Here is a 16,367-nt window from a genome sequence, read left to right on the forward strand (position 1 = left end):
CTTTTATTAGTGTCTATCAGTGATATTAATAAATATCGATAGAAGTCTATCAGTATCTATCAACGTCTATCATTGATAGTTCTAAAATTTTGTCACCATTTGAAATAATTTTTCTTTACATTTTGACTTATTAGTATGCAATTAAGTTTTAAGTTTCTATGTCTTATTTATTAGGAACTTTGTAAACGTATAGAAATTAGTTGTAACTATGTGATTTTGTAAAATAAAAATTAGTTGTAACTTTGTTATTCTTTGTAACAACTTACTTAGTTGGTTTAGATTTCATTTACCTTTTAGGCTCTATGTATATAAAGGGGTTTATGTGATTGTAATTATACATATGGAGTCATTTTCTCCAATTGAATAAAACTCCCATTATTCAACACTTGTTATGGTATTAGAGCAATTTCCACAAATTTTGTGTTAATTTTTTTGCGCGCCTTCCATTTCTCTTGGTTCTTGTCTTCGATCATCTTCACTCTTCCGTTGATCGATCTTCATCATGACCACACTACGGACTCGGCCGCCTACAGTCACTTCATATTCGACATTTATGGATCTTGAAGCACAATTAAATCTTTACCTACTGCATCATTCGACTGAACCTTGTTTCTCAACCACCTGTTGGATATAGCAATTATTCTGATCATTGGAACGATCAAGAAACCGTTGACAGAAAGTTTTGTTATCCGCTTGGCAATGTAGTAATGATGTGATCACTTCTTGGACTATCAATTCAATATCGAAAGAAATTGCTGCAAGCTTGGTATTACTAGAAATGTTAAAGAGATTTGGAATGAATTAAAGGAACATTATCATCAATCCAATGGACCTCATGTTTATCAATTGAGAAAGAATCTTGTCATTACAATGCAAGGTAATCTTTCTATTGAGGCTTATTATGCTAGATTACGACCATCTAACAAGAACTTATTGAATATCGTCCTCTTGATGATTGTACTTGTGGTAGATCTAAGAAATTACTCGAGTTCCTTAACGCTATGTTCATTAAGATTTTCCTTATGGAATTTAACGAATCCTTTGCTCAGATTTGTGCTCAAATCCTTTTGATTGATCCATTACTAGCTATTAACAAAGTGTTTTCTCGGATAACTAAGAAGAAAGACAACAATCTCTAGGTAACACTTCTTCAATCGAAGCGGTTACTTTAATGCTCAATACCGATACTACTCATGATTGATCTAAAAAGAAAGATACCCAACGTCCAATTTGTTCTAATTATGGTATGAAAGGCCATGTAATTGATAAATGTTACAAGTTACATGACTATCCACCTGCCATAAATTTACCAATTGTAATACTTATGTTCATTAGAAATCAACTACCAACACCTTCGTTGCAATCTTCTCCAAGTAATACTTACAAAGGATTTGATGCTAAAAAATCGAATCAATCAGCATTCTTTGCATGCCTCAATGGAGATCAATATTTACAACTCTTAAGCATGCTACAGACTCATCTTTCTTCTTTACAAGGTGATGGTAATGTTAAACTAGAGACTACTTATGTAGCAGGTGAAGGACTGATACAGAAGCGGGATCGATTCCAATTTTAATTTTCACTAAGAATTAAATTACAGAAATACATTATGTACATTATGCATTTTACAGAAATTTTACAGCATGCAAAGAGAAGGAAATAAAGGTTTGGATCATATTAACCCTTGAAGCAAAAAACTTTGCGAATTTCTTGACGATCTGGTCACGAACTCTTCAAATCTCTTGAACAAAAATAGCAACCCAAGATGGCCACTACCAAGAGGTAATTCTCTATATTTGTTTGTTGCTATCGTGATTCGAGCTGAAAAATAAGTTCTAAGTATAAGTGATGCGTTTGATGCTTTGATGCGCTATGCGTTGGTGCATTAAAGATTTGTTTTCCTAAACCAGACCAAGTATAAATCTAATTTAGGTTCCTGGTAAGTTCAGGGTCAAACTCAAGGATTCAGTTAAACAAACACAAACCTTACGTTGTAGCTATTGTAGGAGTTTTCTTAAATATATGAGAAAAATGTGTTATTTACACTAAAGTGCTGTGTCTGTACAAGAAGATACTAAAGAGTTGAGTAGTGATTAATTGGATCATGCGAAAATGGATTTTAACGTAAGTGATATGCATCGGTCTACAATGAGTGTACACAAACCAGAATGTAATGTAGATGAGATGAGATGATTTACTTATCTTTGTTTATACATTAAACTTTATTCAACACTTCTCAATGCGAATAACATACAAAACCTATCTCTATGATGCATGCGTCTAACACAGAATGTAATAGACACTGGTAAGTTTATCTCTAGATGTACTAGACGTCCTACTTGATGCAGCTTAGTTATTTTCTTGAACAATCTAAGTTAAAGATGCTTTTACCAATTGATCAAGTTGGATTAAGCGTTGAAATGAAGTTTTGCATAAAGTATAAATGCATTCAACATAAACAAGAAATAAACAATGACAAAATGTGATGGATCAAATATATGAATTTTATAAAGAAGCAAATTGTCTTTACAAAAGCAATATTCAATCAGTTGGACGAAGTGTCTTTCTCAAGCTTGGCTTCCTCCGCTCCCTGATTGGCGGTGGTCGTGGTTCTCAACCCTTCTGATCGTCTCGGCACCACAACATAGCTTAAACTACGACTACGCTAATTATAGTGAGTGAGAGTCTTGATAAATTTCTATGTACTGTCTAACTGTCTGTGAACTCGAGGGACTTCATTTATTTATAGGCATTGGTCATGTCCACTTGGTGAATAAGCAGCATTAAAGTCCATGCCCTGGTTAGCCGCCTGACTCTCGGAAACTTTTCAGACACCACCTGCTGCAGCAAGTGATGATGTGACACAATCAACCTGGATCAATGTATCTTCTCTACCCATGCGTTAGAGCTTTCCCTGCGACACTTTCTTGATTATGCGTTAGCTTCATTGAAATCCCACAATTCAATGCGTTAGTGCTGCAGTATTTAGTATAAAACTTCTTTTGCATGAGTTTGCTAATGTTTGAGTAATTCCATGTATTTCTTCTAAAAATGAGGAGAATTTATCATTAAAATCCTTAGTTGTTCCAACTTAAGAGCAAAAATAACTTGTATTCTACAAGTTATCAATATTCTCTGTAGGGGTTGAGAACTCGCAAGAGGTGTGGGCTTCGCTAATTTTTGGGAGAGTAAAAGATTTAGAAGAGAGGATGTGTATTCTTATTGGAAGATCTAGAAGATCCCCTTCTCTTCTAACCTCCCATACGTAAAAAACCAGAGAGAAAAAAGGGAAGGAAGTTATTTTAATAATTCGCTCCCTTTAATTTGAATTTAAATTAAAACTTAATTTTAATTTAAATAAAAAAATATAATAACTAATTTTTATATAACTATATGTTATATCAAAATATAATACATAATCTATAGTTTATATTATATCAAATACAATATAATCTATAGTTTGTATTTCTCTCAATAGTGTATCGCATTTAACATAAATCAAATTTATATTTAATGCAATTATATGAATCAAATTCATATAATTAATATTTGAATCATATCCAAATATTTAATTTCTCTCATAATAAACTTTATATTATAATGTATCAAATACATTATAATTAATTATACCACATATAGTTGATTTAAATTAATTATATCATATATAATTAATTCCTCAATTAATTTGAACAATTTAAATTAATCCAAAATTAATTCTCAATAATCTCAGTTGAGCTACAAATGGGATCTTATGAACGTGTAGATTAAAGCTCCAATGATACTTGAATAATTAATTAAACTTCTTTAGTTAAATTACTCAACATCCATTAACTGTCGGTCATTCTATAAAGACCGATAGCTGCACTCTTCGTACTACAGATATATTTCTATGTTCATTGGATATAACTAGTAAACAATGCAATGACCCTTCACAAATTGCTCGTAAGTACAATTGGGCCAAAATTACCGTTTTGCCCATGTAGTTACATTTAACTCCTTAAGTACCACTGATTTCTCTAATGAAAAATAAGTCATAGTTCAACTATGATCAAACCACTCTCGGGCCAAGAGAGAATGTGACACCATATTGTTCAAGCCCCAGGATCAGTCCTTAAGGGAGTAATTTATCTACTTGTCTCGACATTAGGTTATGAGTGAATTTCGTCTTGTGTAGCTCTGTTCCTAGCTCCCCAATTAGACGAATCCCCCAAATGGTAGGCATATTGAGTTGGCGATCTGGCCACTCTCATCCATGAAAATCAAAGAACCGCCTTCATCCAGGAGTTCACAACTCACTCAGGATTCAGGTCATGTCACTTATGGTGATCCTGGTGAAATATAAGTCTCTATTATTAACGACATTATATAATAAGACTATTCATTTCGTGGTACGATCTTATACAACTCCTTTTGCATAGAACACCTTCGCTCACATGTCTCTACATGAATGATCAGGACCAAATCATTTGTAGAACTTTACAACAATTGTACCATTTACAAAGCGGGTTGTATTCGTAGTGTCACCAGGATAAGGTACCCAGCCTTATCCGTCTACTACAAACCATTTAGGTTATCACTTAAATAAGATACACCTATATATCTCTACATATATGTTTAAGCTACAAAAGATAACCTTGGATTTTAGTTTATTGATTTTTTGGGTTAATGCTACTAAATATCGAATAAAATACCTCATATTTTATTAAATAAATAAATAAATTGTTTGTACTTTACAATTATAAACTATAGAATCCACGAGATTTAGGACATCAACCTCAACAATCTCCCACTTATCCTAAAGTTAGTGAAGCGTACATCATAAAAGTTATACTAATATAAAAGTACACAAAACAATAAACTAGAGCATAATACGCGCCCAGTATAAAATCTTTCACTTGCCCTAGACTAGATGTGACGTGTCCTTTAGACCCATACTTTACAGGTGACTCTTAACTACCTTAGCCATGATGGTCTTTGTAAATGGATTAGCAACGTTGTGCGCCAAAGCTATTTGTGTGACGATCACGTCCCCTTAATACACAATCTCTCGAATGAGATGATACTTTCGCTCTATGTGCTTCCTGCGTTTGTAGCTTTTAGGCTCTTGGAAATTAGCCACAACACCACTATTATTACAATAAAGGGTGATGGGCTTTGGCATGTCTGGAACCACTTCCAGATTAGTTAGGAATTTTTTGAGCCACACAGCTTCCTTAGCAGCTTCACAAGCTGCTACATACTCAACCTTTACAGTGGAGTCAGCAATGCACTCTTGCTTGGTGCTCCTCTAGACTACTGCTCCTCTGTTAAGTGTGAACACTGATTCTGATGTGGATTTCCTAGAATCCTTATCAGTCTAGAAATCAAAGTCTATGTATCCTGTAAGGATCAAATTCTTAGAACTATACATGAGCATGTAGTCCCTCGTTCTCCGAAGATACTTGAGGATGTTCTTAATGACGATCTAGTGATCGAATCCTGGATTAGACTGATATCTACTGACTATTTCCACTGCGTAACAGATGTCAGGTCTAGTACATAAAATCATATACATTAGGCTACCAATAGATTTCTTACTTAGTTGGTTTAGATTTCTTTTACCTTCCAGGCCCTATATATATAAAAGAGTTTCTATGATTGTAATTATACATATGGAGTCATTTTGTCCTATTGCATAAAACTCCAATTATTCAACTTTTTTATTATTTTCTACAATATGCATTTAATTGTATTTAAATCACTTTTGAGTTTTAGGACCTTTGTATGTCCTTTTGACCTTTAAAATGAGTTGTAATGTTCTTCAAAATAAAAGTTAATGATATTAAAAACTTTGTTTTTTTTTTATTTTTTTATTTTTTATTAAACTCTTTTGTTGTTTTTGTCAAATCTTGCTTTAGATTTGATGTTTAAACTAATTCATTGTATTAGTTTTGATTAAACTAATTCTGGAGTGAATTGTCTTAGAATTTAAGAGTGACCACCATAGATTTTAAGTTCGATATAAGACTTATTCATCATTCTAACTAAACTCTTGATTGGAATCATCCGTTAAATTAGTCTTATTTGTAAGTGTTGTAAGGATTGTAGAAAAACCTCTACCTTTGGATTAATCAAGTATTATGGGTGCTTATAATGATTTACTCAACTATATTTCTTATACTATTGTAATTTGAATATGCTACTTCAATTAATTAATTGTTACATCGACATTCTTTTGAATATAAAGTTTGATTTTCTATGATTATATAAATATTTATGATAGCAAAATACCATATTCTCATAGTACTCAAAGTTTTTCATGCGTAGAATGGTGACTTATGGAACTTAGAATTTGGCAAGTTGATGATAAGGTAGTTCTAAACTTAGATTTTACTCAAATCATAGAGTAGAGACAAATTCTAACTTTAAAACTATAGGTATTAGCTTCTTACTTTATCTAAACCATACATACAAACCTTTTCATTTAATAAAAAATTATCTATAAACAAATAGAAGCTTTATCAAAGTGAGCATGACTCAGTTGCAATATAAAATGTGTTAGAGACTAAGAGATTTGTATTTTGAAATTCTTGCACCTATTGTACTACATATATAAAGTTCCAGCTAAAAACATTTTCTTTTCTTATCTTTTTATTTTATTAATTTCAAAATTGGTTTCTACGATTTGAAGAACGTTTGAATTTAGTTTATATGGTTTGATAACACTCATAAAAAGTCTACATGTTAGAATATTATCAAACTATATAAACCACTCATAAGATTTTTATCAAAGACTAAAGTCACCCTATATACTAAAGTATAGCTTTTTGAGGCTAAATTCATAAACTCTCAATCCCCGACTCCAAAGTTAGAAATACTAGAAAAATCTAGAATTTAAACTAAATATATACACATTAGGAAATATAACCAAATTACTATTTTAGCCTCAATCTGAAATCTAAAGAAAATATCTCCCAATTCCCATATTTTAGATAGATAAGGTACAGAGACGCTCTTCCTCTTCTCTTCCCACCATTTTCATCCACCATGCTCTCCACCACCACCACCGCCAACTCTCTCACTTCTCTCTCGGCCGCCGCCCACACCACCGCCACCTTCCTCCATCCTCCCCGAGACTCCTCTCTCCGTCTCTTCCTCCGCCGCCGTCCAAACTCCATTTCCGCCACTCTCAACCCTTCCCCCTTAGCCGCAAAGCAACAAGTGTACCAGCCATTCCGTCCTCCTCCCTCTCCTCTCCCCTCTCAATACCGCTCCCTTGACGCCGAAGGCAAGCTCAATGTCCTCTCCAACCGCCTCGGCCTCTGGTTCGAGTACGCCCCTCTCATTTCCTCCTTGATTCAAGAAGGCTTCACTCCTCCCACTCTTGAAGAAATCACCGGAATCACCGGTGTTCAGCAGAACATCTTCGTCGTTGGCGCTCAGGTTCGCGAATCCCTAGTTCAGTCCAATAACGCCGATCCAGATGTAATCGCTGCCTTCGATACCAGCGGCGCCGAGTTGCTCTATGAAATTCGGCTCCTCAGCACCGAGAAACGCGCTGCGGCGGCTAGATATATAGTGGAGAACAGGCTTGATATCAAAGGCGCGCAGGATCTGGCTCGAGCGTTGAAGGATTTTCCTCGACGAAGAGGGGATAAAGGTTGGGAGTGTTTCGATTACGAAGAACCTGGGGATTGTTTGGCGTATATGTATTACAGGTTAAGCAGAGAGTACAATAATCCATCGGAGCCGAGGACGGCGGCCTTGGAGGAGGCGTTGAAAGTGGTAGTGACGGAGAAGGCGAGGGATCTGATTGTTGGGGATTTGGAAGGGAAGGGAGACGGGAAGGAAGGGGTTGAAGAGGAAATCGAAGTGGGAATTAGGGTTCCGGTGGTACGGATGAAGATCGGGGAAGTTGCGGAGGCGACGACGGTGTTGGTGATGCCGGTGTGTAAGGCAGGGGAGGGGGAAAAGGGAGTTGGAGAAGCACCAATGGAGTTGAGAAGCGAGGGAGAATTCGGGGTTGTGGTGGCGGAGAAGGAGTGGAGGAAGTGGGTGGTGCTGCCGGGGTGGGAGCCGGTGGTGGGGTTGGTGAAGGGCGGCGGCGTAGTTGTGGCGTTTGAGGATGCAAGGGCTCTGCCATGGCGGGTGAACAGGTGGTACAAGGAGGAGCCAATTCTGGTAGTGGTTGATCGGAGTAGGAAGGAGGTGGTAGCGGGAGATGGGTTTTATCTGACGGGAGCCACCGTGGGCGGTGGAGAGTTGAAGGTGCAGAGAGGAAATGCATTAATGGAAATGGGAGTGAAGGAGAGTTTGGGGACTGTATTGTTGGTGGTTAGGCCACCAAAGGAAATGGAAGATGATCAGTTGAGTGATGAAGATTGGGATTGAACAAAACAAAACTCATTTTTGAGGCTCACACCAATTCAGTATTAGGTATTATTATATCATATTCTACACTTACAACTTTTGTATCATTGATTTTGGTTATTCAATTTCATATGCTTCCCACTTTCTTTTTCCCTTTTATTTCATTTCCTCTTAAATATCTAATTGACACAATCAGGACAATAAGTGTTGATTAGTTTGAGATTTTTTTTTTTCAAAAAATTATTTTAAATGATAAAACTATTAAAAATATTTATAAATAACATAGATCCTGAAGATAACGATAGAGTTCATCTTTCAACTAAAGTTGTGAACCCTGTAAAAAAAATGTTGGCTATTTTGAAACAAATAACCATAAATAGATTTTTGTGCCGTAACTAATGGCTTTGTTTTAAAGATATTCAGAATAATTTTGATTGATAATCTCTCCGTAATATTATTGATAAGCAACAAGGGTGAGATTAAGAGATTATGTCAATTATTAAACAACTTCAACTAGAATTTTTGGTGGAAACAATAATATTCTACTTGTATCCATTTTTACCTCTTAAAATTGTCAAGCTTTCAACTAGTAGACTTTAACTAAGTTGGTCAATGAATATATTGTATCTTTTTTTATATATATATATATATATATAATCTATTGTAGCTTTTCGAGAAACTTTATATAATTATTATGAAAATAAGTCATTTTAGAAAAAAATTGAAGTTTCTCGACAATCCATCAAATAGCTTATAAAATGTATTTTAAACGATCTTTACCAAAGGAGTATTCTCAAAAATAGAAAGTTAAAGGAAAAATATTTACATAGATAACAAAATTTATAGTTGTGATAGACATTGTTATTAATATCTATCATAAATAGACACCGATAGAAGTTTATCAATGTCTACCAATGCAGTTACAAGCGTATTACTGATAGAAATTGATATAAGTCTATCATTGATTGAGTTAATAGAAGAATATTAGTGTCTATCTGTATTTGTTTTTGTTATTTCTGTAAACAGTTTGACATTTTTTCTATTTGTGAAAATTTCTCTTTATCAAAAGGAGTTTAAATAAAAATGATTTTTTTTGAAAAAAATAATTATTTATGTAGTTAATCTAAACGGGCCATAAATTTGTTTTTGGTTATAAATTGTATAGGAAGAATAGAACATTGGGACGGTGCAAAATGAAGAAAGCATTCAATTTCTAAACAATGAAAAGCATTTGAATTATTCAAAATCGAAGAGACAATGTCAGTAGCTGAACTACATAGCATTTACTCGAGAAAATTAAAAGGATATCGTCCTTTTAGAAACTATTTAGGAAAATATTGTTGTTTTCAAACTATTTATAAAAATATTGTTGTTTTCAAACTATTTATAAAAATATTGTTGTTGTTTTTTTTAAATAAGTCGGGTTGAAAATTCGACCTACATAGGTCGAATTTTGAACCCTTGACCTTCCTTTCATTTGTACGTCGAACTTTGAACCCTCGACCTTGCCCTTCCTAACATTATTATTGAGTCTGTTTAATTATCGGAGACCTTCCTTTATCAAACGATCATATTTCTAAATTTTCATAAGGTCCCCCTGGAATTCCTTTCAAAGCTTGTTGAATAATTTTTATGGATTCTGTCATCTCAGCAAATCTACTAAATAACGAGCTAATGAATCTCCTTCTTTTTGCCACTGAACTTCCAATCAAATTCGAGAGCGAGATTATGAGAGAGAGCGAGAGTGAGAGCGAAATAGCGAGATTTTGATAGAGAGCGAGAATACCGTACAAATTTCTTTTTTTTTTCTTTTTAATTATTACACATTCCACCTTCTTCTTTCTATTTTTTTTAATTTTCCATTTTATAAAAACAATTTCTAAAAATATTTTATTATTTTATTTAAACCCTAAAAAGAATAAATTAAAAAAAAAATAATAACTCATAAAAATAAAAAAAAATGTAAATTAAATATTTCATTTATATAAAAATAATCACAAAAATCAATGTGTCCCACAAGGCGGACGTCGTCGATTTCGAGCTGGTTGTCGTCGACTTCAAACTTGAGGTTGCTCGGGTTCTTCTTGATGTTGCTCTGGTACCTCTGCAGGCGTTTCATAATATAAATATTCATTATGCTCTCCATGACCCCAACCATGTCCATGCACGTATGAAGACGAAGGACCAACCTCTGAGTCATAATGTCCTGAACCAAATGCTGGCATCATCATCATCGGACTAACATAATTAGTTTGACTCTGCGTCTGCGTCATAGGGGGCAACTCTTCCACATTATGTGCAACCTCATCAAACTCATCCTCTTCCCGGATAGATCCTCTACGTTTAGGAGCTGGTAGAGGAACAATAGGTATATCGTACATATAATGAATTTCCTCCATATAGCTTTGGTTGTCACTACATATAGCAAGAACCTGGTTCTCACGGAGTCTACTGTTGTTCGATCTCTGTGAATTATAAAACAATTAGACAATATTTAAACTAAATTAGATAATATTCATTCATTTACCAGATGACCCACAGCTCTGTCTCTTATACACATCTAGATGTGTATAAGAGACAGGATACATATAGTATACCATCTCATTACTTTATTTCCTCTATGAGGGAAAAAGAAAAGTAATAAACCTGCAATCTCGAGGGTGGATGTGTGTCGAAACTTCAACCTTCGACAACCTAAGCGAGATTCGCGAGATTTCCCTTGTCGAAGGTTGAAGTTTCGGCCTATGTATTGTTTCCAAGTTTTTCTTTGTTTGTCGAGTTCTCAACGTTCGACCTCCACATTAGTTGAGTTCTCAATGTTCGACCTCTAACCTCGAACTCCCAAAACAACAATATTTCTCTAATAAGTTTCAAAACAACAATATTTCTCTAATAAGTTTTGAAAACTACAATATTAATATTAAAAGTCCGCATTTGCTCACTATATTATTTTATATATTAAAATTAACTAGAAGTTAAAATATTGTATTTATGTTTTACCTACTCACCATTTTTATTTATATATTATTTTAACGTTCAATTCTAATATTTGAAAAATATATACAATATTTTAACTTCTAGTTAATTTTAATTTTGAGAGTTTTAATTATTATATATATATATATATCTATATATTTATAATTTTAGTACACTTGATTAGTCAGGAAAACTTAATTCAACTTTAATTTTCTCAGATATACATGTAGAAATATACGAATATTTTTAGAATAATTGATTGAAAGATTCTTTTGTTTATATTTTTAGGTGAACGTTCCTATTCTAGTTTCTATTCTATAAAGTTTATAATAATTTTGTAGTTAATTTTATTTAATCTAGATATCATATATCAATTAAACTAAATTTACGTTTATATGAAGATTAAATTACAAATTTAATTTTTTACTTATATATTTAGGTAAATAATTTTATAAAGGTTTATAATAATTTTGTAATTAGTATTACATAATGTAGATAGTATATATCAATGCACCTAAACTAAATTTATATGAAGGTTAGATTATCAGATTAGTTTTTAAATTTTAAAAATTGTAACTAATAAATCCCTAAACTTTCAATTTTGATTCTAATCCCTTAAATCACAAATTATAATACGTCTTTTCTTCTTGGATGATTTAAGAGTGGATGTCTAACATACTCTCTTGTAGATGCTATTCCCACTATCTAGAAGCTACCTACTTTTGCACCTTGCATAGGGGCTAAGAGTTCATTATCAACCAACTCTAGTGATCTCTTCCACTCTATCACGTGTTCAAATGGGCGTACGAGCTTTTAATAAGCAACCAACAAAGATTCCACACGATAATATATGGAGTGTATATATTACAAGTTAGGTTGCACATAATCTCATGCTCCACTTTCTTTTACACATCCCAAAAAATAATTTTTTTTAAAAAAATTTACCACGTGACAATTTTTTATTAGACAACTACTTGAACTGTACAAAAATAGAGACAGTTCAAGCAACACCTAAGTATTTTTCATATGTTACAAACATTTCCATGTTACAATTTCATAAGAATGTGAGAGTTCATATTAGTCAAATTCAAGATCACTGCATGCTCTAGCGTGGACATTGGCACATCCACCCAAGTACCCATCGTTTACAATGACTTTGTAGCAATTGACCAGACTAACTACATGTCTCCTTGCATTATCTTCAACTTCTTCAAGAATCATCTCTCCCTAGTCTAATATTCGTGACTGATGATTGGATGCATAAGCTTTGACGGTTGTAGTATATATTTTGAAGTCACCCTATAATATGATTGATCGAGCCAAAAGGACATTGTAAACACGTTCATATCCAAATCAAATAAAATTCGTGCCTTATTCTCTAATAAGTAATAAAGTGAAGTACGAGATCGGACCACAAACAACCACGAAGATTTCAATATCGAAAAGTTTATAGTGTAGTAACCGAAGGGGGATTTGTTGTTTGGAATTGTTGCAATTGAAAATAAATTTGCATGAAATTAAAGGAGAGAAAGAGAGAGAAATTTGTGAAATTCAATAATGAAAAGATCTAGCTCAGGTTTGATGTTTTGTTTTTTCCAATTAGATTAAGTGCTCATCGAACTTTAGACTAAACATGCTTTGTAAGCCTAGCCAAATTAATTAGAATCCTAATTAATCATCTTAATTATCTAGTTAATTAAAATGTATAGAAAACTAATCGGCTCTAAACAAATTGACTAATCACATTAAGCTTCAGGGAAATTTCTAAGATGAGCGAATTGATTTCCACCGTCTAATTAACCCATTCAATATGATTTCTATCCTAAGATTGATTAAAGCAATACTTAGAGTAGTCGACTTCATAATTAAGCAAATTAATCTAATTTTTTGTTTCCTATGATTTATTACTTTAGTGGAGTCAGCAATGCACGCAACGCCCAGTGCTCTCCCTACTTGAATAATCAAAGCTCTCTGGAAAATGTGCCAGGGACGGCACGTTATGCTGCCACCCGACGCTCTTATGGGGCATTTTCATAATTTTTCAAGGGCATCGAAGCGTTCTCGTGTGAGAGACTGCTTTGCATCCTGCAATTCAAATTTTACAATAAACAAAATCGTTGTACTAGACGAAATAGATCAACACATAAAACTAGCATGCTTTTAGGAAAAGGATTAGAACGATTCTTACCTTTATAGATTCTCTAAGTGCCATGAACAATCCTCCCCAAGGTTCCAACAAACGGATCTCCAAATGGTCTTGATCACGTACAACTCCTTAAGCGATCTCGAACACTACTACGAGAGTTACCTCGTTATTTTCTGGGATTCCAATAGAGGGATAAATGGTATCCAACTATTGAGAGAGGGAGAGGAGAAAAGAGTTTGGAGATTTGAGAGGATTTGACCTAGAGAAAATTCTATATAATAACACTATATTTGTGTATTGCCAGAGTTTCTCTGTCTCCAAATTGTGTAGGAATTGTTGGGGTTGATGCCCTAAAGTCTTGTGTCCTATAGTTTGTAACAGTATGTACGAACGCTTGTGTTGTTAATATATGATATTTACTTCACATCTTGTATTTTTGCTCAGTTGCTTGTTTTATTTACTTTACCACAAACCAATAAACATAAAATCCCTAGTTATCTATATGTGACTCAAGCATGTATGTGGTGACATACAAGTGGATCATGTCTTGAGTGATAACCAAAATGGTCTGTAGTATATGGATAAAGGAGGGAAACCTTATCCTGGTAATGCTACAGACATGACCCGCTTTGTGGAATGGTCATAAGTATTGTGACTTGTCACAGGTGGTCTGATCCTAATCATTCGTGTTGGGGACATACGAGCGGGGGCGTCCTATACAAAGAGTTTGTATAAGACCTGACCAGGAAGTGTTAACGTCTCGTTATATAACACCGTTCATGACAGAGACTTCACTTCACTAGGATGACCATAGGTAACATGACCTCAATCCTGAGTAATGGGAGGAACTTGCCTGGCCAGTTGGAGGCGGTCATGGTTGATTTGTATGAGTGTGCGAGTGGTCAGGTCAGCCGATTCAAACCTACCATTTTGGGATTCCGTCTGATTGGAGTATGGGACTCAGCTACACGAAGGATGGAAGTTCATCTTCTTCCGCGAGACAATGGCGGTATAAGTAGTACTAGATACCTCCAAGCTGATAGTTGGGCCTGAACGACTGTGGGGCACCACACACCTTTTCTGTTAGCCCGGAGAGTGTTCAGCACATAAGAGGACTATGTGTAATGTAGCTTGTTCATTAGAGGAATCAGTTGTACTTAAGGAGTGGAGATGCTAACTGACAGGGGCATAACGGTAATTTGGACCCAGCTATACGTACGGAGCATCTGTGAAGGGTCATCGTACTCATGATTAGTTATATCCGATGGACATAGAAATATATCTGTGGTAAGAAGAGTTCAGCTGTTGGTCTTCAGTGGAATACCTGACAGTTAACGGATGGTAGATCTGTGGCTAAAGAGTTTAGTCAGCTATTCATGTACCATTGAAGCTTTGAGCCACAGGTCTATTAGGTCCCCTGGGTAGCTTGGATAAAGTCGAGAACTGGTATTTGGGTTAATTTGAAATGTTCAAATTGACAAGTGGAAGTTCGATTATATATGATATAATTGGACTGGTTAATTATATATGATATAATTGGCTAAATGTATGAGATATATTATTTTGGAGGAAATTAAATATAAATATGATTTATATCAAGTAGAGGAGAAAATATTATAGTAGATATGTGATATCAAACTATAGGATATAAATATAATATGATTATATTTATTAATGAATTAAATTGGTTAATTATAAGATAATTATGCCAAAAATCGCGTTTGGACGTGGGTTAGTGAGAAACGTCGGTTATGGTAACCGATAAGTTAAAATGAAAAATATTTTCATTTTTGAATCGTTCAATCGATCGTCTGATTTTCGCCCAAAAGATTTAGTGAAGCACGTGTTAGTGAAAGAAAACGATCGCTCGAGAGCCTATACGATAGTCACTTCTCCATCTAAACGATCGTCCATCTAGGGTTTTAGGTAGTAATAATCGTTATCGAGTCTGTATTCAAATTTTTTTTGAAGATTTGAGTCATTCGTCGAAGTTTTGGGCAAGCGTTGCGGCTCTTTGAGAAAGGAGGCGATCTAGGGTTGATCGCATCGTGCAGAAGATGTTCTACGCGATCACTGTTGATCGCATTGTAAAGATGAAGGAGTATTCGATCACTGATGAATGCATCGGTTAAACGATGAGGAATGGGATCAAAAGTTGATTGCATCAGGTTGACGATCGCGTTCGCGATCGCTGAGTATCGCATCGTGTAGACGATGAGATGCTCGCGGATCGCTTAATGCGTGTGCGTGCTAGACGATTGTTTAAGTCAGCAAGCTTCATCGCTTAGTAACTTACTAAACAACCGCTTAGTAGCACATGGTAAATCGTTTACTTGTCGTCGCGCTACACAATCACATAGACGATCAGGCTTCACAGCCTCATCATTGTCTATGCGATCGTTTTCTTATGTTCTTATCGTCTAGTGCACGCTGAACGATCGTTTACCTACTGGAGTATGCTACACGATGAAGATCTCCTGGCAGTTCAAGACCCGGTTCGCCTATGAACCGGTTTACTCGATGGAAAATGTAATAGATAGGATTTTTTTATTCCGATTTTTTGTAAAGGCTCATCTTGGTCCATTAATCCTTTAATTATTACATGCGATGTATATTGTTTATATGTCACATGGTATGCACATATAGTAAATCCCACCTTAGGTTATGCAATGGTCATGCATCATCCCTTTATTGTAATTGTTATACTTTAGAGAAGCATGATTTAATTATGTAAGAGCATGCTCATGCATCATATAATATAAGAGTTATATTTATGCATGTATAAAAAGCATTGACATGCATCATCTTTATATTATAATTGTTATAGTATAAGGGTGAATGATAGCATGTTTGCTTGGTTGTTACGCGTCATATAAAAGTTATATATAGTAATGAC

The 16,367-nt window shown here is 34.5% G+C and overlaps 1 protein-coding gene across 1 annotated transcript; it reads left to right on the top strand.

The window, feature by feature from the left end:
* Window positions 1-6,961: 6,961 nt before the first annotated feature.
* Window positions 6,962-8,508, top strand: LOC120072201 (rubisco accumulation factor 1.1, chloroplastic-like). Its single transcript, XM_039024612.1, has one exon. The coding sequence runs from the start codon at window positions 7,027-7,029 to the stop codon at window positions 8,368-8,370; it is 1,344 nt and encodes a 447-aa protein (XP_038880540.1). The 5' UTR covers window positions 6,962-7,026; the 3' UTR covers window positions 8,371-8,508.
* The last annotated feature ends 7,859 nt before the right edge of the window (window positions 8,509-16,367 follow it).

Source organism: Benincasa hispida, chromosome 2 (genome assembly GCF_009727055.1).
Source record: "Benincasa hispida cultivar B227 chromosome 2, ASM972705v1, whole genome shotgun sequence".
Lineage (NCBI taxonomy): Eukaryota > Viridiplantae > Streptophyta > Magnoliopsida > Cucurbitales > Cucurbitaceae > Benincasa > Benincasa hispida.